At 38.8% G+C, this 23886-nt stretch overlaps 1 protein-coding gene across 5 annotated transcripts in view; it reads left to right on the top strand.

Annotated features, from left to right (window-relative positions):
- PCGF5 (polycomb group ring finger 5) overlaps positions 1-23886 on the top strand; it is a 100067-nt gene that overhangs the window by 62170 nt on the left and 14011 nt on the right. For 4 of the 5 annotated variants that reach the window (XM_059477446.1, XM_059477442.1, XM_059477443.1 and 1 more), the window contains 6 exons: positions 4068-4377; positions 14123-14219; positions 18629-18684; positions 18804-18863; positions 22098-22246; positions 23357-23455. In XM_059477446.1, coding sequence (XP_059333429.1) covers positions 4266-4377; positions 14123-14219; positions 18629-18684; positions 18804-18863; positions 22098-22246; positions 23357-23455 — 573 coding nt within the window. In that variant the 5' untranslated portion in view covers positions 4068-4265. Of the gene's footprint in view, positions 1-3524; positions 3629-4067; positions 4378-14122; positions 14220-18628; positions 18685-18803; positions 18864-22097; positions 22247-23356; positions 23456-23886 lie in introns of those variants that run through there. The other variant, XM_059477444.1, reaches the window with a different exon arrangement.

The raw sequence follows: 23886 nt of genomic DNA, 5'->3' as shown, positions 1-23886 counted from the left end.
GTTGGGGGAAGGGCTGCTGGAATCTGCCTTTTCAGAGGAGACACCTTTTGGGTGTTTTCTCCCAAATTTGTCTCAAACCAGAACAAATATTTTGATACCAAATGTGGGGCTTGAGGAAGTAAAAAAAAATTTGTTCTGATTGCATTTTGGTTTTACTTACCCTGTATTGGGATAAAGCAGTCAGTAGCCATGCTGCCTGAATTTATAACATCTCTCTGACTTGAGGCACTGATGTCTTTCTGGTCCCTATACTTAGCCTTGTTTTCTTACCCACAGATAGCTCCAGTACTGTCCCTAACATGTAGCTTTTACAGAGGAAGGCCACTGATTAGGATTGCTGTTTTGCTGGGTATGATGATTATGATTTATAGAGGGTTAACAAAGGTACTGGGGTTTGTTCAAAATGTGCATGGTCTGTTGTTTATTCGTCTTAGCTTCAATAGCCTGTTTTGGGGATTTATTGGTAACTGCACCCAGTTTGTTAGAGGAGGAATAGGGGATGGGGTTTCCCAGCCCTTCCTCTCCTTCTTCTTTAAATCTGTTATGTCACCTTTTGAGAATATTTTGTTTCCCCTGAATGTTAAATAGACTACTTTCCTGGCATTTTATCTGGTAAGCTTCCTCTATACAGTCTGCATCTTGTCTAGAGTGAGGGCTGAGATGTCCAGCGGGGTTGAGGACGCACCTGACCCAGGCATGGAAAATCCTGAGTGCTGTGGGGAATGAGAGAAAATGGGCCAGACCCTGAAGGAATTTTCTGACCCAGTAGCCTGGGATTTCCTCTGTGAACAAATTCAGAAACCAGATGAGCTGAGGAAATATTTGCAAGAGAACCAGGACACCATGTTTCCTGTCACTAATGGCATTTATCTACTCTGATGTTCATTTCTTAATTCTGTTTCTTTCATAATATGAAATGAATGCCTTGTTTGATAGTGTTGAATGCCTTGCCTTGAATAGTGTTTTTGTTCAAACACTATTGTTACCTTTGAACTGCTATAAGTAGATCAAAATGCTCACATCACATATATGGACCTGTATGTTTAAATAAACCTGTTACATGCAGTGCTAGGAGTTAGCTATCTTTGAATTTATAATTAATTCATAGGCATTTATTAACATAATTTGCTTCCTGATCGTATAAAGCAAAAGTACTTAAGGATCTACTTTCCTCTGATAATGAAATGAGAGCTTCTTCTGTGCTGCTTCACATTTGTTCTTTATGTTGTGGTCTGGAAAGGCGCTAAAAGCCTCAGCTTTCATCACCTTCAGTCAGCATCACCTTGGTACCAGCAGGACTGAGTTCCTGCACTGTGGAGAGATGAGGCAAGAATTTGTCATGTATGCTATCACTTACCTGGCATGGGACTGCTTGTCCTTAAAAGAGGGACTTCAGCCTGACTTACGGGGATCAATACCACTTGTGTAGTCTGCAAGTATCCCAACTGCTGTGTGAGCATTACTGCATGGCCTACACAGTATAATGAATGACATAACTGAGTTTTTAATGTGCTTGAATAGAATACTGTGCATCCATTACCGTGTAAACATGAGCCCAGCTGAATTAATTCATTTAGAAAATGTTGGGTTCTTTATTTTCTCAAATGGGACACTTGATAAACTATGCTATGAAATCCCACTTAGAATATAATTTAGTTTAAAAAAAAGTCTTATCAGATGCAGTGGTTTGGAAACAGCCAGGAGAGCATCAGCAGCTGCCTGTTTTAAATGTATGTATATAAGTTTAATAATGCTGTATCAAACTACATTTGGGCAGGGCCACTCTTATGCACATTCTGAAATACGTCAAATTCTACTAAACCAACTGAATGTGACTAATGAAAATATTCCCATGATATGTATATAGTTTTTGTTGTCTCTTTCTCTATTTAGTGTTTAGCCTGTGACTTGTCAGTGTGTGTTTTGTGGTATAAAACTGCAAATAACAGGTAACAGTAGAAGGTTTAAACCATCAAAACACAACTCCGTTAAGCTATACTGAATCCTGGGGTGCATCAGGCACAGCATCCCCTGCCAGTCTGGGCAGGGGGCTGACCCCTTGTCCTCTGCTCTGGTGCAGCCTCACCCTGAGTGCTGGGGCACTTTGGGCCCCCTCAATGTAAGAAAGATCTAAAGCTGCTAGTGATTGTCCAGGGAGGGCTCTGAAGATGGTGGGGGGCCTAGAGGGGAAGCCTTGTGAGGAGCAGGTGGCTCAGGGGGAGACTTCATAGAGTCTGCAGCTTCCTCTTGAGGGGAGCAGGGAGGCAGACACTGATCTCTTCTCTATGGTGGCCAGTGACAGGACCTGAGGAAATGGCCTGAAGCCAAGTCAGGGGAGGTTTAGGAAAAGGTTCTTCACCCAAGAGGGTGGTTGGGCACTGCAACAGGGTCCCCAGGGAAGAGGTCACAGCACCAAGCCTGAGTTGGTTAAGCAGTTAGACAATGCTTCCTGGCACGTGGTGTGACTCAGGGATGCTCCTGTGCAGGAAGGGAGCTGGACTTCAATGATCCTTGTGGGTTCCTTCCAGCTCAGGATATTCTATGATTCTGTGCTGCTTCAAAAGATTTTTAGCTATATAAACTTTTGTTCATGTTGTGGAGAAATAACCTCATACAAGACGAACATTTTATCGGGAAAAATCATTCAGATTCTGTTGAATTGCTCTGTCTGGGTTATCATGCATTCATCATTGCACTGTAACTTTAATTGTAACAGTTTTTGATGCACCTGATTCAGACTAGCCATTGAAATTATGTTAATGGAGATCTATTGCCTGGTAAATATTTCAGCAGTAGGACTGGATGGCAGAAACAGGCCAAAGTTATTAAAGCCTTCAGCTGTTGCAGTACTTACACAAGGATGAAAGGGAAGAGTGCACTGGAGGCCCACTGCAAAATGAGCATTTATCTCAAAATGCAGAACAGAAGAGCAAAGATCTAAAACATTTGCAGGTAATGTGGTGGCATTGCAGCTGATATAGGAAATGTCTCCTTATGTTTATGTCATTAATTTTAAATGCAGTATTAAAGAAATTTTCAAGAAACAGCACAATTGGAAAATTAAGGCAGCATTAGTTTTATGGGTAATTACCTGGTAATATGATGGATTTCTGTGACTAGGAAGGGCAAAAGCAGATGCACTGAACCACGGGGACAGCTTTTACTCGTGCTAAGCCGTTGGCTAGTTGGTCCCGGTTCGAGGAAAGCTCACGTATTTTCACGGGATTCGGGCTAACTTAGTGCAGTGCTTAGTGTTTGCGTTTGCGGGCTGGAGAAAGGGGTTTAACTTCCACCCTTCCACGGGCAGAAGCTGAAGTTATTTTCAAGAAACGGCGCCGGTGCCCCGGCGGGTGTGTGCCGAGAGGAGGGCGCCGCCGCCGCGCTCACCTGGGGCGGGCAGCGCCGCCCGGAGCCCCGCTGCCGTCCGGCCGCCGCCGCCCCGAGCGGCGCTGCGGGCTGTGGCGCAGCGGGCTCGGCCGGGAGCAGCGCCTGCGCGCCCGTCCCGCCCGCCCCGGGACCGGCCGCGGCAGCCCGGCGGGGAGGAGGGAGCGCTCCGAGCGGGGGAGGCGCGCGGCGTTTCCCTTTCTCTTTCGCCGGGCGCCCGCCCGAGGCCGCGGGGCTGCGCCAGGTACGGCCGGGGCTGCGGCGGGGGCGGGAGGCGCCGCAGGTGCGGGAGGGGAGGGACGGGAGTCGGGCGAGCGGGGGCAGAGCCGGGCGGCCGCCGCCCTCTCCGGCCGGGGCGGCGGGGGGCTGCTCCCCGCGGGCCCGGCGCGGCCTGCGGGCCCGGCGGGGCGGAGCGGGGCGGGCTGGGGCGGGCTGTGCCGTGCCGGGCGGGCTGTGGCCGCGGCCCCTGCACCTGTCACCGCGGGCCCCGGCCCGTCCCGGCGGCCGCCGGAGCCCGGCGGGGCGGGGGCACGGCCTCGGAGCGCGGCTGCCGGCGCACGGCGGCTGCTGTTATGTAAATTACAGCCCCGAACGCTGCCAAGTTCATGGCGACGTTGGCCCTCCGGGGCATCGCCGCTGGCCGGCCAGGTTCACAGAGCTCTCGTTTTCCACGTGTGTTACAGGTAGGAAAATGACTCGCCCGGCACAGGAGCAGGAGTTACGAGCCGTGTCTCAGTGAGACCTGCGGAATTAGGATCAAATGCCTGGAGAAGTCCAGCTGCACAGAGCAGCGCCGCAGCTCTCGTGAACTGTGGACATCGGCGCCTCTCAGACTTGCTTCTCTGGCCCCAAGCACTCTGCCAGCGTTTCCTGCTCCACGAATGGCTACTCAGAGGAAGCACTTGGTGAAAGATTTCAATCCTCATATCACCTGCTATATCTGTAAAGGCTATCTCATCAAGCCAACTACAGTAACGGAGTGCCTCCATACCTGTAAGTAATACTTGGCAAAATAGTCCCTCCTTCATAAGTTTTTTTGTTTATTTCTAAGTGTTAATGTGTTTCATCTGGCCACTCTGCTTGTTTTTGTTTACTGAATTTTTATATTAAATATTTTTAATTAATCCAGTCTCTTCTGAAGTTTCCTAAACACTGGTCTGCAGTCTGGGTTATCTTGAACTGTGTGCAGTTCCGTGCTCCGCAGTACAAGAGAGATATGGAGCTCCTGGAGCAGGTCCAGCAGAGTAGTAAGTTGACTTGATCAAGGATCTGGAGTACCTTTCTTCCAAGGAAAGGCTGAGGGAGCTGGGCCTGTTCAGGCTCAGGAAGAGGTGGCTGAGAGGGGACCTCATTAAGGTGTGTAAATATCTAGGGTGGATGTCAAGAGGATGGAGCCAGGCTCTGCTTATTAGTGCCAACAGTAGAACAAGAGGCAATGGGCAGAAAGTGGTGCACAGGAAGTTCCACCTGAACATGAGGAAGAACTTCTTTACTATACAGTGGCCAAGCACTGGAACAGATTGCCCAGAGAGGGTGTGGAGGCTCCCTCATTGGAGATATTCAAGAGTAGTGTGGATGCAATTCCGTGCCATGTGCTCTGGGATGACCCTGCTTGAGCAGAGAGGTTGGACCAGATGACCCAGTGGGCTCCCTTCCAACCAGACCCATTCTGTGAGGGTATGTCAGCTCTGCTGGACTTGGCAGAGTACAGAGACCCTTTTGTTTGCCCTAGGCTAGTGGTGATAGTGCTGGCTCTAACACCTAACATATCACTATGGCCTGTCTGTCTCAGGTGAGATCATTAGGTCAGGTGTGCTCTTTTGATGATATAACCATGCTTGAAGCTTAAACTGATGTATCTGTTGGCAGTATGTGTGATGGATACACTAGTCTGGTCAGTAGTGGCCCACATCTCTCTAATGTGTTCCATAGCACACTGCAGAGAAGTATTTGAAGGTGGCAAAATATTTAATTAGGAAATAGATCTCTTTCAATGAAACTGTGTCAGGAAAAGTTGTTTAGGTTGTCTTCTGCTCCTACTACATCATCATACATTGTCATGTATGAAGTATATTAAACATATGAAGGGCCCTGTCAAACTCTCTCATCATAATTTCACAAGCATATTTACATGCTTGTTTTTTTTACATTTTTTTCTGACTAGCCGGTAGTTTCACTGGACCTCCTTTAGAATTTGATATCTTTGCAAATAACATTTGAAGTCTTCTAAAAGAAGAGTAAGAGGAAGCATATGTCTTTTGGTAGATTTCCCATTTTTAAACCTTTAATAAATATCAGTTAAAATCCTTGCCTTGGCATTTCCTGTAGTTGCTATGCAGTGTTGTTCTTGCAGTTGTTAATGTCTTCACTGTTAATTTTTACAATTTGGTGTTGCATCCCTACTACATGAAACACACAGAGAATTAAAACAATGGAAGCCACTGTGCAGCAGGAAAATTACAGCACAGTGGCCATCACAGAAACTGGCAGGATAACTCACACAATTGGAAGGATGCAGTGGATGGCTATAAAACTCTCCAGAAAGGAGAGGCAAGGAAGGAGACCTGGTACGGTAGCGCCAGGAAGTGTGTTAGGGAGTGTTTTGAGTGTCTAGAACTCAGTGATGGTGATGATGGAGTTGAATGTTCATGGGTAAGAACTGGGGTAATGGCCAACAAGGCAGGTACCACGGTGGAGTCTGTTAGGAATGACCTAACCAGAATGAAGAGGTAGATGAAACATTTGAAAAGCAGCTGAGGGAAGTCTTGCAGTCACTAGATCTTGTTCAGTTTAACAGATGCCTACTGGAAATAGCAGAGAGAAGACAGTCTAGGAGGTTCCTGGAGTGGGTGGAGGATAACTTCTTGACATAGTTGGTAAGGAAGGCCCTGCTGGACCTGCTGTTTGTGAACAGAGAGGGACTGGTGGGTGCTGTGAAAGTTGGAGGATGTCTTTGGGCACAGCAATCACAAAAAGATAGTTTTCAATTCTTGGAAAAGTAGGGAGGGCATTTAGCAGAACCACTTCCCTGAACGTCTGGAGGGCAGATTTTGTAGCCTGGTTGATGGGGTCCCTTGGGAGGCAGTCCTGAAGGGCAGAAGTGTCCAGGAAGGCTGTATGTGCTTTGAGAAGGAAATCCTAAAGGCACCAGGAGCAGGTTGTCCCCATGTGCAGAAAGATGAGCTGGCAGGGAAGGTGACCAGCCTGGCTGTACAGAAAGCCTCTCTGGATCTTAATAAGAAAAGTAGAGTTTCTGAGTTTGGAAGAAGGGGCAGTCAACCCAGAAGGACTGCAGGGACACCATGAAGTTATGAAGAGAGAAAATTAAAAGGACCAAAGCCCAACCAGAACTTAATCTGGCTACTGCCATAATAGACAATTTAAATGTTTATATAAATACATTATCAAGAAAAGGAGTGCTAAGGAAGATTTTCATTCGTTATTGGATAGAGGAGGAAAATAGTGACAAAGAATCGGAAAAGACTGAGGTACTTAACAGAGGTAAATTTATTAGAGACAGATAAATATATTATTAAATTCTCTCTCTCTTTTAAGAAACCGGGAAAATTCCCGTATTAGCTATATTTTTATGGTTGAAGTTTAATGAACATTGACAACTTTTAAAAGTTGGGGTTAGGGGAAAATAGTTACATCGGAAATCAGACTTAAGAAAAAAGTGTTTTTATTGTGGTATCTGTGTTAACATAATTTTTTTTTTTTTACTTTTGGTCCTATTACAAAACATTAATGGCATAAGGAGCATTCTCTTCTCAACAGCATCTGCTTCTTTTGTTCTTTTGTTGTTTGTGAGCTCTTCACTGAGTCAGCTCTGTCACTGCCTAGTTCCCAGGTCAGAGCACATGAATTTTACTGACCTGCCATATAGTTACACAGGTCTTCTCACCAAAAATCTGTCACATATTTGGGTCCTTAAGTAGAAATGCAGGAAAGATGGTGGTGTTTCTTTAAAGCAAAGTCTAGTTTCAGTTACCAAGATACAAAGATTACAGTGATGGAAAGGAAAATTTAAAACTTGAAAACAGTAGTGATATGCAAATCTTATGTCTGCAAAGGAGAAGGTGATGGAAGAATTTAGGGAGGTACTCTGCTAAGTTATCTTGTAGAAAATATTTTTTATTTTTAATTTTTTTTTCAAATGCAGCTATGGTACCATACAGGTATGATTCTTCAGTATTGCCCAAATAGATACACAGTATACAATGATTTTAACTGTCCTTTGGTATTTTTCTTGTACTTACTAATTGCCATGACTGAAAGCAGTATTGTACAAATGACCAAAATCTGCAGGTATTAATGGTTGAAGAAGCAGTCTAAATTCATTAGATACTGGGAGTGCAATGTATGACTTTGGACAAGATGAAAAGCATGTATTGACATAGATGTTCTCCAGTGATCATAGGGGAACTAATGTGATCAGTGGTAACCACTGCAGGGAATTAGCAGTTGATTTGCATATTCTGTATTTCTGGAAAATATTAAGTCCTGCTCTGAGAAATTAGTGTCTTTTCAAAAAGAGATGTTTCTGCTGGGGCTTCTGAAAATGTTGGGCAGAAAACTCCACTATTCACTGGGTGAATAATACCTAAGTGCAACTTGGGTACCAGAACTGCAAACTTTCCTATCTCTGTTGGAAAGGAAACAGTTGTGCTAGTGCAGAATTACTTATTCTGCAAATTCAGTACTTCAATTCTTTTTTGCTACTTTCAACAGAATGGTTTTGTCTTATGGACTGAAATCTTTTTGTCTGGTCTGTTACACAGTTGTCAAGGATGTTTTAAGAACCACGATGGAAGCAGTCTGGATGTGAGCTAAAGGGCATGTCCCCTCATCTGTCTCCTGAGTCACTCCATTGTTTAGTACAGTGTGCACTTACAAAATTTGCAAAATAAACTTTCCTCAAGAACATTCTTTAGTATCTTAAAAAATAACAGACTGTTTACACTATTGTAGAAATGTTGGCTGAAATCATCAACAAACATCTGGAGGTTGTCTAGGCTAACTTCATGCAGGAGGCAGGTTAGTTGCCACTACTCTACCAGGTCAAGCCATGTCTCTGTGTAGCTGACATTTGAATTTCTAGGCATGGAGTCTCCACAGCTTCTCTTAATAATCATTTCCAGTGCTACAGTCTTTATCTAGTTTTTCTGAATGTCCTGCCAAATGTCAACTTGTGACCATTGCTCCTTGTGATACTGTTTGCCACTCCCCAGAAGATGGGCTCTGTCACTCCTGTAACTGCTGTTCAAATGGTACAAGCTATTATTGCATCACCTGCCAGCCTATAGCATGATTTGCTTTTGGCAAATTGCTGTTTCAACTTTCTGATTACATTTTTGTCCCTCACATAGCTGGAAATTGACTCCAAGGGACATGATGTAATCTGCCATCTTCCCAGTGAGCTAGAGGAGGCTGTTTAGCTGTACTTCCCTGGGCCATCCTTCCTCTCTTTATTACAGGTGGCCATAACACACCACTCTTATCTAGTCATCAGGTACCTCTCATAATCACCCTGATTATGGGGATAAGATTTCATCTTAGTGAATCCTACCTGGCCTGTAGGTTTAAGTACATCCAGTCTTTCTCAGTAGACTTTAACCTGCTGCTCCTTGGCTGTTGATCATCCCTCTCCTTCACAAATCAAGCTAGTATGCAGGGAGGATCAAGCACTGCCTGTGAAGACCAAGGCAAAAAGATACTGAGGACTTCAAACCTCTCTGTATAAGCTATTCCTGAGTTGTTTCCCTCATTCATTAACAGGCATATTTTGTCTAAGCTTCCTTCAGCTACTAGCATACTTACACAATTCCCTTATGTCTCTCATCAGTTTTAGCTATGGCTGGTCCTTGGCTTTCCTACCTTTAAGTGCCAGAGTAGTGATTTTATATCCTTTTGTTTCCCATTCTTGTTTCCACTTCTAATATGATCTACTTTTGCATGTTAACTAGGAACCATGTGCACTAAGCAATTCTTGTGCACTAAGCAGTTCTTCTGACATAATTCCCTATACAGTGGACTGTATAGCTCAGCCAGCTCTCTTAAGTCTCTTTCCAAGGATAGTCTCCTTGGGAAATCTGATGAGCTTAAACAAGCTAAAGTCCTATCTCCTGAAGTTCAGAGTCCTAACTGTACTTTAAGTGCGTACCCTTTCTCAAGATCCTCAGCTCACCTCAAGGCAAGCTGCTCTCTGTGGCTGTATTCATCACCAACTTTGCCCTGTTTGTGAACAGGAGATCAAAAGGTGCATTACTCCTAGTTGGTCTCTAATATTTGTGTTAAGAAGTTGCCAACCAAGGCAGACTAGGAACTTTCAGAAATATCCTTCCCTGCAGGAAATTTACCAGAGAAATAATTTTCAATATCAAATAATCTTTCAACCAGAGCGGTTTTCAGATTTTGCTAAAAACCTATGCTGTCAACACAAGATCCCAAAAAAACTTCACTGCAGCAAAATTTCTCACCCTCAGACAAGTGAACTGAGCTGCCTTCAGACTCCTTCTCCTGCAAAAACTTTAGTCAGTGCCGTGTAGCAGGGCCTAAATGTTATTTTTAAGTAGTTTTCAACACAAAAAGTCTTTCTTGGTAATCACATGCTGAAATTCTCTCTCCCTTTTAACAAAAGAAAATCTAGTGTGACAGTCTCTGGTAGAAGTAATTAAGAGAGGAGTAGTCCCACTTGTATAGTTTCTGGAAAGAATGGTTAAGTGAAGTTTTCTGTCCTGTTTTTAAGCAAACACTTTCCCTAAAAGTAAGTGTTTTTAAAGCAGGCTTAAGGTAGATAATTAAATACTTCAGTAAATACACCAAATGCCTTGTTGCACCTCTGTGCCGTCAGTGAGATGGGTTTGATGTTCCACTAGATGGGTTTGATGTTCCACTAGCTGTGCATATCCTGTGCCCTTCCTTTGCTCACTGAATCAGAGTGATTAACTTTGAGAGAGGAAATCTTTGGAAGAATTCAAAGGATGAGTTCTGACAAAGAATTTGTACCACAATTAACTAATTAAACGTTATCTTGTAGAATACTTTATTTTAAAAATGCAATATGAAGTTTTATTTAGGTCCCTCATTAATCAACATTTAAACAGTAACCTGTATGGATACATATGTATGTAGATATTCACAAGAGATGTCCTTTTTTTGTTTGTTTGTGACATACAGCACAGTCTTGGCACTTGTATCTATGTTTTTCATCTGATCATGAAGACCTGAAAGAATGTGTGAACCAGATATCTGTGTATTGGAAAACAGCATTGTTATGCAGCCAGCCAATTAGCATATGTCACACAAGTACTTTTATCAGCCATAGAAAGTCATCTTACATGAGTTTAACTTTTATTGTGTCTCATCTGAAATGTCATTGAACGACAATGAAATTCAAGTTCTTATTTCACTGGCATGTGTAGCATATTCCTCAAAATTCTGCAGACTGTACATTTAGGTTAAGCAGTTTTCTTTTGCCTGTTTGCTGCCCTACCATGACCTACAGCAAAGCTAATGAAACCATGTTATTTTGTTAATCTGTACTGGAAGCATTCAGGGGTTTTGATTTGTAGTTTGTTTTTTTCCCTAAGGTGGTGAATTAATGATATTTGTAATTTAATTGTGTTTAAGGATTCCCTTTTTGCCTACCTTTTTCACCCAATGTTTAGATTTCATCCTGTTTTCTGAAACTGCAGAGATAGGCTTTGAAAAATGTTCAGTGTTTTACATTGAGAGTAACAGAGGACGATTATACCTATCATATAGGAAAATATTTGGTTGATGATCCCACTAGGAGTATCATGTATCAGTTTGTTATCCTTCCATGCTAGAATTTCTATGTATTTTTACCCTTATATTCTTGTTGGTAAATCACATTTAGTTGTGGTCAGCAAATCCTCATAGCACCATAACTCTACACAAGAAAAAGCAAAAGTTGGTTGGATTACTTCAGTATTGATTTACAGTTTCAAGGGGATTTTTATGGTATTGAGCTGGTTGTACAAGCACATGATCCAGATCTGTGTGTTTATTGGCTTAGAGAAACATCTATATAGGACTGGAATAAGGTTCCTTATGATGTCTTCTCATCATATGTTCTACTCAAAGACCTTTCCTATGCTGGAAATGAAGCTCTTAATTAATTATTAGGTCCTTTCTTGGACCATGCATGCCTTCCAACAGTGTTGTCTCCTCTGAGAAACAAAAGGTATAAAGAGAGCACAAAAATGTATTCAGACTGAGGAATTTAGTTCCTTTGCATAAATTAGTTTCTATTATAAAAATTTCTTCCATTTACATTATTGTTGATATTAACATGCTTTATGTTTAGCAGTGTTTAATGTTTGGGAGATTTTATAGAGTCAATTATCTGACTTAAATAAGTGTATTAGATATTGATCCCATGGCATGGAGTTCTTCTGAATAGGGATAATTTCAGATTTCTTCTGGATGTAAATGGAAGCTATAGCTCAGATAGGGCCTATTTGTCTTTAGTTTGGAAAACAAACAAAAAACCTAGGAAGCTCAAATGTAAAATATCTTTACAAGACAACTCAATGCAGTAAGAACAGTGTCATCTCATCACAGACTTCAAGAACTTCTCTGACATGAGTGGAGCAGAAATCCTGGGAACAAGTGAAGGGAATTAAATTCTCTTAAGAATTTCAGAAAGTTTTTCTAGAATGCAAGGAAATCCTTTCAGAAGGAGGCTAATTCTATTGCTTACAGAAAAGAAACCGAATCACTCTGGTATTGAAACAAAGCCCGTTCTCCTTTTGAAGAATTTTTGTGCTAATTCTCTGAGTCTCTGTTGCAAAAAGAAAAATGCATAGAATGGTTTGGGCTGGAACAGACCCTTAATTAGTTCTGACCCTCCTGTCATGGGCAAGGAGACCCTCCACTAGTTCAAGTTGCTCATTGCCTCTTCCAGCCTGGACATTTTCCAAACAAGAGAAGCTTAGGGGTTGTGTTTATCAATTCTGAAATTAATATTGAACAGTTGTACAAATTTTCCCACTTTGTTTATTCTTGATCATTTTAACTCAGGCTAGAAAGACTCCATAGAGATGCTGCTGTTTATACCAGACAGAAGGTTTACCAAAAACATAAAGACTAACTCCTTCCTTTGTTACAGGAGTTAGCAGATGAAACTCCATTGAAAAAGAGTTATCTTTAAGCTCAGCTTCTATGAAGTCAAGTTAGAAGAGGTCTAGAGTAAGCCAAACTCTTCTGTTGCTTCCCTCAGTGACTTTTACGTGAATTTCCAGATGACAGTAATTTACATCTGCTAGACTCCATGATTTCATCATCATACTTGCTCCTCAGCCATTTTCTCCCCCACACTCTTTGAACTGAGGTTTCCAACTAATGGCATTTCTGAGACAGCCTGTAACTCTCAACTTGGTGGTTCATTGGTATTGTCCTCACCCACCACTAAGCCATGCACCTTCTCCTGACAGAAGCAGTGAATTCAGGTAGATATAGACACTGGGATTAGGAGCTATCAGGTGCTGCAGCTGAAATGCTTAACTGACAGAAGAGTTATTTTACAGTTCCTTGACAATCTTGGGCTGTAAAGTTAATGTCTTTAAGTTAGTGATTTAAAGCAGATGGAAGAAACACCTACATGGAGGTTTAATATGTGTGCGTTATCAGCATCAGCTGATTTGATATAACCCTTCTGAGCAAATATAGGCTTTGTTTGTTAAAGGAAGTTCAAGATTCCTAGAGTCTTATAATTAGGATTTACAAACTTGTTTAGAGATGTTTATACTTCTTTAAGTAATTGATGAAAAAATTTACAGCATTTCAGCAGAAAGCATATTGCAGTCACAGCAGTCCATTTATTTTTTCAGTCCATTTACTGATGAATTTGCAGTTCTTATTTCAGTGTAGGTGAATTAATAATAAGAAGAGGGTAGAGTTTATCTCCATCCAGAACATTGTTGTGCAGTAATATTAGCAGGCATATTTGTTCTCATCAGCTTGGCTTCCATAATTAATAACATTAAAATCTACAGTCTGTAATTGATCATTTGGAAGCAACAGTAGTGTAGCACCTTGTTTAGTTTACTTTCAGTTGATTGGTTTTTAAATTGACATTGTTGTTGGTTTGGGTTTATTGGTACTTACCATGGTCCTGATCCTGATTTTTCATTATGAGGTTCAAATATTAAATGTTGAGTGTACATTCTGTCATTGCTTTGGAAAGCACCGTGTCAAAAAGGAAACACTTTGAACCTGTGTACAATTTCTGTGACCTTTTTTCTTACATTAAGTATTTAAACCAGTATTTTCAGCTGCAAGCAACACCATTGAACTGATGTAAGTTATTTCAGATCAGCTGAGGTGATGGTGGAAGTTTCCCAGCACCCACCTGAGAACCTGCCCTTTAAGATGGGACAGGCTTTAAGGTGTTCTTTAACCTGCTCTTTAAGGTGGTGGCTTCATGTGTTGTGATGCTGGGAGAATTCTAAGTAGCTGAAATATCTCATAATTTAAAGCGCTTGTCCAGCCTGTGCTGCTGAGCTTGGTGTCCCAGTGGAGCAGTACTAACAATGGTTTTGGGGAACAAGAAAGGGATAAGATACATTGTAATTATTTACTTTACAATAATACTCTTTTATTTCTGATGTATGAGGTAGCTACCATGTATCATTAGGTCATACTCAAGCAATATTACTTGGATTTTGTCTAAGGGGGTTTTTTCTTTTTATTTTCTCCTTCTCTATCTTAGTTTGTAAGACTTGTATTGTTCAACACTTTGAAGACAGCAATGACTGTCCCAGGTGTGGCAACCAAGTGCATGAGACCAATCCACTAGAAATGTTAAGGTAAGAATCTATTTCACAGCATTTGCTGAAATGCGAGAACAACAAAAAAAAAATCCTAATGTTTTTATCCTAAAAGGGCAATAATTGTTTTGCTTATTTTTGTAATGCATATATGAACTCTTCTAAGCCATATAGGTTGTCATTTTCTCAGCTCCCACTACAGTCTAAATTGAATTTTTCAGATATAATAAAAGGAGGAAACATAAGGGAAAGAGACAGAAATAGTGCTTCTATTGTACAAGTTAAAAAATAATATCTCTATTAGCAAATAAATGAACCAGATACCTTTTATTCTTTATGTGAAATTAAATTCTAGAGGGTTGTTTTTTGAAATTATTTAGGGCATTCCAAACCTCATGGCAAATTTTTATTTTTAGAGCAGCATATAGAAAATTAGTCATGTTAAAAGCTATGTTTTTCAAGGCATAAGTCCACCAATCTGAATTGAAATCTGCTGTAAGATTAATGAAAAGACACTCATGAAAATAAGTTTTTACATTAAAAATACCCTTTTTTGAGTTTTTAATATTGTATTAACACACCTTTTAAAATTTTTTTAAATTAAATTCTGGATTCACTTTTAGTGGTGCTATGTTGAAACAAAGATGATAGACATCCAGTAAGGTAGAAAAGTTTGCAAATGTCATCATAACTGGAAGAACTTCATGTTTTCTTGGAGTGATGAAGAGTCTCTGTGCCTTCTCTTCCAACACTACCTCCACCCCATCCCCCAGTATTATTGTTTTGTAATACTGTTGTGAACTTAGAAGGACTTATTATTACATTAATGTAAAAATATAAATTTCCATCTGGAATTTACTAGGCTTGGTATAATTTTCTGATGTCATTGGTTTTGTTACAATTTGTCATATATTGCATTGATTTTTGCTGATCCATGTGTGCACATCCATTCCCAATTATGTACCAAGAGCATAACTGAAAGAGATTCAATTCAGCAACTGTAAAGGGTGTTATTGGCCTAAGACTTTGTCATCTGAATATTTTTGGAAGGGTGGGGCTGAGCAGGTTCATGTAGATTATTTTTCTGATTTCCTGTCAGTTTCTGAGGTGCTGTGTGAGTCAGAATATGCTGTAGGCTAATAATAAGCTGAAAACAAAAGCATTTAGAAATATTTCTTTTATTCTCATAGGACCACTTCATATGAGATGAAAAATGCATTTTCTTAAACATAAAATAGTTGTTTAGTAAACAAATATTGTCCTTTGAGCAGGAAATTATAGATGAGTGAGGAAAGTTGAGAGCACAAGCCAGAAATGTGAGAAGAGCTATTTTCTCTGCAATTATTTCCTGCAATTCCTTTTAGAGTCATTTGGTCTCTTTGTCAAGAAACTGCATATAGTTAGTAGTTTCCTGGTTGTATTTTATGAACCAGCTTTAAACATTTGCTAAACTAATAATCAGAAGAGCACATGAGCCATGCAATGGAATTATCTTTCCTGGATGCTGCCTGCATAACTTAATACAAGAGTTACACTCTGACCATGGAGATCAGCCCCATCATTGCTAAAGAATGCAGTCATTTTCTGAGAAATTGTGTTGAACACCACTTAGGAGTTTTAACTAAGATCTCTCAGATAAGCTTTATAAACTTCTTCTAAACTCAATTCTGAGTAACTTCATAACTATGTGGGCTTTTTAGATGTATCTCTTATTTGGCAGCATTTAGGGTCTCTTGTAGCTACAAGAATAAGTCTGAAATTCAACATTGAGCTCTAAAATGAAAATGTAGGAAGAGTGTTAAATTTTAAGAATTCCTTTTACTAATTTAGCAGAATTCTGCATCATCAGTACTCAATAGGGTCTGTGTTGATAATGCCATAGGGGCAGACTTCTTTTTTCTCTTGCTAGCATAGCCCTGTGCATGCAAGTTTTCCTGAGCAATAGTCTTAGTTTGGTTCACATTTGCTGGTAATTATCAGATTACCAGATGTTGATCTTGTAACTCATTCAGTATTATAGAAGGGTTGGAAAAATGAGCTATACTAAGCTGGCAGAAATTCTTGATTCTTTTTTCTATATGTTCTGGTTTGGAGACTTGGAAGATGGTTGGAAGATGTGGGAATGGAAAGAGGTATCTCTGAAATATCAATGTTCATTTTTCAGCATTAACAGGAAGTATCATAGTAAATGACTGAGACCACTTTTTTCAAGTAGTTTCATTTTGGAATGAGTTTGATGTGAGACACAAAAATACAAATATTTATGTCAGACTGCTTACATGTGTGGATTATGGGAACACTGAAAGATGCATCTGAAATTGAGAATCTTGTAATAATTTCATGTTTCCCTGCATTTAAAGATCAGATTGGACTTTTTTTTCCGCTCCCTGTCAGAGTATTGATTACTATTTATCCTCTGTAAAGAAAGAAGTTTTTTGGGTTTTTTTTGTTTAGTTTTTGGAGAAAAATTAGGTATTGACTAGAGTGGGAAGCCACTTCTTGCTTCTAGCATGGTAAATTTGCAAAGTATACTGGATTTTTTTTGCTATCTTAGCATTACCAGTGACTTTTGTTTTGAGCCATTGAAAGTAAATTAGAATGTGCTAAATGGGAATTTTCAAAAATAAATGAAAGAAAACCAGCATGTATTATACCATCCTCAAGAACAGAGGGATTTTTAATTAAGGTAGTAGTGTTCTCTTTTGAAGTCCTTATTTCATTTCATTTCTTTTAATGAGTAAATTATGAAGGTTGGAGCTTTCTTACAGTGTGAAATGAATTCCATTTCTAAGGCATGTTCCCAAGTTCCCAGTGCTCTGCTGTGGGAACCTCACAGAAAGCAGCACCATGTAGTTCCCTCAGATACTGACAGAGAAGGCTGCAAGTTACACCACCTGGGAAGGTAGACCTACCTTGTATCTATCAGAAAGCCAGCACTCAGACATCCTACAATTTTAATTTCCTTCTTATCTGTGACAAAGTGCTGTCTCTTTTTTATGGGAGGGATGTTTCACTTGCTGAATTTTTGTTGTTGTTGTCCCCTTAAGAAGAAGCAATAAAAATGGGTTGTGGTTGTAGCTGAAACAAAAATATTTCTATGGTATGACTGAATCTACTGATGGATGCCACAGGGATCTGGTCTCAGAACTTGATGGTTGGGTAATGGGTCTAGTTGTAAAGTGCAAGTACAAATTCTCTAAGGAGAACCTTGAATACTCATGTATTTATTTTAAGATGATTGTTATCAATTTATATTGATTGTAGACATTCCTCAACAATAAAAACATTCATTCTTACTCCTGCTTTGCAGCTGTTGGTGAACAAATGACAGAACAGCTATGTTTTTTTAGCAGGCCTATAGTGTATTATTAATACCACGTACACACATGTATTTGCAAATATGTATATAAAGAAATATATTGTTATTGAGATGAAAAATAAGGCAATTTAAAATATGCCAGATTCTGACTGAATGTCAAGATACTTAATTTCTCTGTATTACTTAGTATTTTATTTTGTCATGACTTTTTGTTTAGGCTGTGGGCAATGGGAGTTTCTGTTGAGGAGAACATAAAGGGCAAAGGAGAGGAAGGAAAAGGAAACAGAGTGAAAGCCAGAGGAAACTGAAGGATGAGAGACCAGGAGAGGAAGTAGAACTAGAAAGCAGATGATAAACTAAATGGATAGAATAGTTGGTTAAATTAAGAGAAAAGGAAAGAAAAGTATTTTAGCTTCAGCAACAAGAGTAACTGCAGTGTGTACACTGGAAGGGACTGTGATAACTAGTTTTGGCACTAATATCAGGGTATCAGAGGACATGCCTGTGCAGTGTACTCTCTTCTGGTGTACAACACATGGCAGATTTAAATAGTTCAAATTAACTGTGCTGGGTGCTGAGAACTATCAAGTCAGAGCAGCATGGGTGCTCTGTGGTCTTCTCTATCCTGCCGAAACTGCTTTGCTGTGGTATGGTAAGTAGGAAATAGTCTATTCAGGTTTTGTAACAGGCTTATTACCAAAGCACTTCAACACCTAGTATGATAATGGAGTTTATCATTTTCGTGCTTACTACTCATGAGCTGGACCTTAAAATTGAATACTACTTTTCCAGTTTGTTCCTTCTAGTAGCACTGCTGTTTGCGTGTAATACAAATTCAGTAATAAAAATTTTAGAGTATAATGTTTTTATCTTTTGCTTCATTCTTATCTTTATATGTTAAAAAAGTAATTCCTTCGTTATTTCTATGATAAATCCATTTAGGATATGGTTGAGATAAGCTTTAATGCATGTCGTCTCTCAAACTAAAATCAGTTGACTTTGACAGGATAGGATCATTATTTACTAGAAAAATGCAACTCGTTACTCAAAAGCTTTTGTTATTTAAACGCTAAAAAGACTTAAAATGCTAGTATCCATTAATGTCAAATGTATTTTTTCCCTCCGAAAGGCTGGATAACACCTTAGAGGAAATTATATTTAAGTTGGTGCCTGGACTTCGAGAACGTAAGTTTCTTATTTGGTTTTGGGAACTGTTTGGGTTGGTGGGGGGAATATAGCTCTTTCTAATTTTATACCTGGTATTGATTTGAAAATTCACATTACTGTTCTTTGATGTTAACTAGAGGAACTGCAGCGAGAGATTGAATTTTGGAAGAAAAACAAACCTCAAGAAAATGGACAAGGTGATGATTTTTTCCCTTTCATCTGTGTGTTAAGTAACACTGTTTATTAAGACCAGTTTCTTCACTGACACAAGTACATTTTGTTTTTCCTGAATTCAAAGATACTACAGAAACTTGTAGTGAATCTGTGCAGATATATGGGCCTTCACATACTACTGCTTATCTATCAACCAGTTTGTTAACAAACTGTAGCTGTTTTACTATTATTTCATTTGCATTATCTTAGGCTCTCACTTGCAACACTCTCACAATTGTCCAGCTGAATTCTTAATTTTCTTAATAGAGCATGGCAGGATTTTTTACAGAGTTTTTACAAATTACTTTCTGTTACCAAATTTCACCATCTGTTAAGTAGGAGGTTGTCAAGAATTAGTTATGACAAGCAGTAAAACAGTTTTCCACACATGCCAAATAATTGTTTTCTATAGATCCCATAATGCTTTTTTGGTTGGGCTTTTTGGTTTGTTTTTTTGCTTTGTTTCATTTTTTGTAGTTGACCCATGAACTTTGAAACTCAGTACTGAGGTGCTAAGCGAGGACTAGACCAGCTGGTTTTATGCCCCTTTAATTTGACATCAAGTTTTTAATACCATAGCCTATTTGATTTGATTTTAAAGAACTTGTGAAAGACTCTGCTAAGTTAAAAAATAGCTATTTTCAGTAAAGGGTAACTGTCAAGTAAACATCTTATATTCTTCTGCATTCATTTCATTATAATATCTTCTTTTCAACTTCGTAACATTTAATTTTCTTTTTCACAAGTTTTGTTGACTTGGACTAGACATTCATTGTGAGGGACAATGTTATTTTCTCTATTATATAAATAAATTATGAATTGCAGAACAGTTTAGATGAAATTATATTAGTTTACTACAGTATACTATGTAGTTTATACCTGTTCAGTTCTAAAAAATACTCAGAAAATATTTTTGTGAGATAGAGACATTTCTTGACTGTTTAGAAAATGATCTTCTGCTATATACGTAGAAGGAATCAACACATAATTTGCATATTTGTATAACGTGACTTACTTTTGACCAATTTACTCTTCTGGTTCTTACCTTCCTCTACTAATTTAATGATAAATCCAATAGAGATGAGTTAGTCAGTGTAGTGAGAGCTTGGATTGTTTTTTGTGAATGAGAGGAAAGTACTAACTCACAGATTATACTTCTGAGTAGCTACAGATGTATCCAACTCCGTTAGAGACTGTAGCCTGGGGCTACGGAACTTTGTGTCTGCAAAGTATTTGAAAGTCATTACAACGCATTGATACAAATTATGAGCACTTAAGCTATTTTCTGCCACAAACAAGCATTTAGAATCTTGCCTGGGAAGAAATTATTTGCTGAGGATAATTTCATTTAAAAGAGACTGTTTCAGTTGTCAATACCATGCCCTGCAATCTGCAATCAGATTGTCACTGTAGTTTAAGAGTCTGTCAGTTATGTCCTGTGCCACAGGTTGCAGCACAGTTCCTAACCTAAGAATCTAAGAGCTGTTAAAAAATCCCAGGACTTAAAGTTTTCACATATCAGAAGGAAAAAAACCTAAACAATAAAGCAGATCTCAGCCATTGGTGACTCCTGTAGGAGAGTGGTTGCCAGAAAGAATTGATGAATGACAAAATGCTATGGTACAGAGAGAAAATATTCAGTGGTACTTTCCAGCCTGAAGTAAACAAATGCTTGTGACAGGTAGACTGCACTTGCTCAATTGATAAAGTTTGCTTCCTGGACTTTCAGAAAAAAAGAAAAAATATCTGCAGTTTGATACTGTAAATTCTGCTCATGGAAGATGATAGGAATAAAATGTGCATATGATACACATTCAACTAAATGTGTCAATAGCTAATAGGGACTTGGGGATAAATCTTGCATAATTAGTGAAAGCTTAAAAATTTTAAGAGAGAAAAGTAATGAATACAGCTTAAAACTCTTCTTGAATATGGAAATTGAGCAAAGGCAACTAATTACTCTGTCAAGAAACTTGGTTATGGCTTGGTGTTTATTAAAGTTTACATTCCATTTTCTCATCTGAACTCTTCTAAGTTCCTTTAGAATCTGGTAAGTGTAGGAAACTAGTAGAACATGATCTGAAAGGTTTTTTTAAAAACATGAAGGCAGCTTATTCAAGTTAATTGTGATAATGTTTTATTCCAATAGAGAGCAGCCTTTGTTTTAAATCAAAATAAGTAAGTTGGGGATACAGAAAAGAAAGCTAAATGTGTACAATAAGATTATTATATACTGTACACTAAATCTGTAAACCTTACTCCATGTTATGGTTATTATTTACATACATTGCAGCCTTATCTAAATGTACTTGCCAGTCTTGGTATTTGAGTGCTCAACTTTGCTAAACCTTTCTAAACCATACAAGATGGTACTTTTCCAAAGAGTTAGAATTTTAACCAGGAACCAGTAGAACATGTTAACAGCAGAGTGCAAGGGGATAACATTTTCTATGTGATTATGTAGTTTGTATAAGCTCTGCTAAAAAATACACAGACCTTTCCTCTTTTCTTATATTTTTTTCTTTTTAAAAGGGAGTAAGTAAATATATGGCTATTTAGTTGTTAAGTCCTTCTGGAGTTCTTACAGTGACCTATTTAGATCTGGTCAAAAGTGGATGAAGTCTAAGGTTTAGTTTGCCTTGTGATTGCATTACAGGCATTTGTCTTCACTGAATTATTGTGACAGTTAATATGAGTTGATTGGCTGTGTTACTTCGATATATGTGTTGGTATTAGTCATTCTGTTTTTTATTTAAAAACATTATTTTTGTCACTGGACTGCCACACTATACAGTAGGTTTACATGTCTGAGTGATTGTGATGCATGCAGAGTTGCAGGGTTTTAATTATTGAACTAAATTATAATAATATATATATAATATATATGTATTATATATAATATATATAATTATAATTATATATTTTATATATATAATTAAATTATTAATTATATCAGAAGTAGACAGCCATACCCAATATAGTCCATCAACTAATTATTTTCTGTTCCATAGAAATCTGTTTGCATATTTCATTAAAATTTCAGCCATGAAAATTAGTTTCCAGAGATGTTTAAGTTGGTCAGTTTAAGAATGCACTGAGTTAAAACTGTGTGAAGTTAATGTGAAGAAAAATTATGGCTCATAAAAATGCCTTACTTCCTTATATATATGATTCTTAATTACTTTATACTTAAATAATACGATCTTCATATTTTACAGATGAAAGTCCAAAAGCTGATAAACCCAAAGTAGATGAGGAGTGTGATGAGAATGAAGAAGACAAAGACTATCACAGGAGTGACCCACAGATTGCAATCTGCCTCGACTGTTTGCGCAACAATGGGCAGTCAGGAGATAATGTTGTCAAAGTGAGTAGCAAACAAGCTGTGCTGTACTTATTGATGACAAAATAGCATCTTACAGGAACCAAATCATTTTATAACCATTAAAAATAAACCTGATTGTAGTGACCTGTTCCCACTTCACACTTATTTAGTCCTTTCCTTTGAGGCATTTCAGTGCATCTTTGGAATTTTATGAAAATACAGTTCTATACAGAAAGCCATCTGTGACAGTGGAATTTTTGTTTGTGTGTGGATTATAGTTTTGTAGCCTACAGCCTTTATGGTATATAACTGCACTACACAACAGATTACAGCACACCACAGAGGTATTTATAAAGCTAGCTGAAGGTGAGCTGCCTCATACCTTGAGGATTACTGTTTTAACATGCCAGAATGAACCTGCTTATCAAATATGTGGTGCCCTGAATGACTGGGATCCAGATCTTCTGAGCTGTAAACCTGATTCTGACCCTGATGTGTTGTCTGTGGCCATGGGGAGATCACTTCAGTCTGCAAAATGTGTGGAGTAATACCTGCCAATTGGTGTTTTAAGAATTAGGGATATTTGGTTTCTATTCCTGAGGGGGATTACCTAGTATACTTAGTCTACAAGAAAGTTTTTAGGAATCACCTTAGGTTTTTACAATGTTTTATTAAATTACAAATAGAAGGATAAAATGAAAAATATATTTAAGAACTTTTCTAATAAAGCTACTTGTAATTTTTAAGTGTTATGTTACATGTATAACTTTGGAGGTTCTTAACACTTCTAAGAAATGCAACATTTCTTTGACCCCCAGTGTTACTAACACAAACACACTGATTATTTAAGTTCTTCTGGGGGTTTTGATGGGTTTGGTGGTAGCTGGGCTTTGGTTTTTTTCTTTCCTCCCTTCTGTATCTTTTAGAAATATCTCAAGAACCAGGGTCAAATGAAGTTGTTTGTCATCTTTTAAATTTTGAAAACAAGTGAACAAAATAGAACCTATGGTGTCATTATGAATTAGAAGAGAATTGGTTACTGATTGAAAAGACTATCAGTTATAGGTGCTCCTGCACTAAAGATTGCTCACATGTTTTTTAAATTTTTAAATTTGTAACATGTTTTTTTCTGATTTGTTGCTGTTGCTTTAGGGCTTAATGAAGAAATTTATCCGCTGTTCTACTCGAGTGACCGTGGGAACTATCAAAAAGTTTCTCAGCTTAAAATTAAAACTTCCAAGTTCCTATGAGGTACATTTGAAAGAAAGATGTTTTTATTTTTATTTCCCTGCAACATAATATATTTCTGTGAAATTTAATCGTGTTTGAACCTGCTTTCCCTCTTTCCAGGGATACAGGAATTTAGACTGAAGCACAGACTATTTCTTCAGCCTGTTCTTGTACAGGAGCCAAAGGCTCCATGCAGGGCAGGCTGTCTTTAGCACCAGCAGCAGCCTCCCAGCTTTGGTCAGGAGTAGGGCAGAGTTAGGTTTGGTGCACAGGTTATAACGATGCAGAGGAGTTTGTCACGGTGTCATGACATACTGATCAGCCTTTTTGGTGTCATTTGGTTTTTAATCTGTCCTTAATGCCTTGTTTTACAAAAAATCTGCTTACTTTGAAATTTTGCCTTTTTTTTTTCTGAAACACAGAAAATATTATAGGTCTAGTAATGAAAATAC

Source organism: Ammospiza nelsoni, chromosome 8, assembly GCF_027579445.1.
Source record: "Ammospiza nelsoni isolate bAmmNel1 chromosome 8, bAmmNel1.pri, whole genome shotgun sequence".
Taxonomy (NCBI): Eukaryota; Metazoa; Chordata; class Aves; order Passeriformes; family Passerellidae; genus Ammospiza; species Ammospiza nelsoni.
Note: the sequence above shows the minus strand (reverse complement) of the source record. Positions and strands in the feature narration are given on the sequence as shown.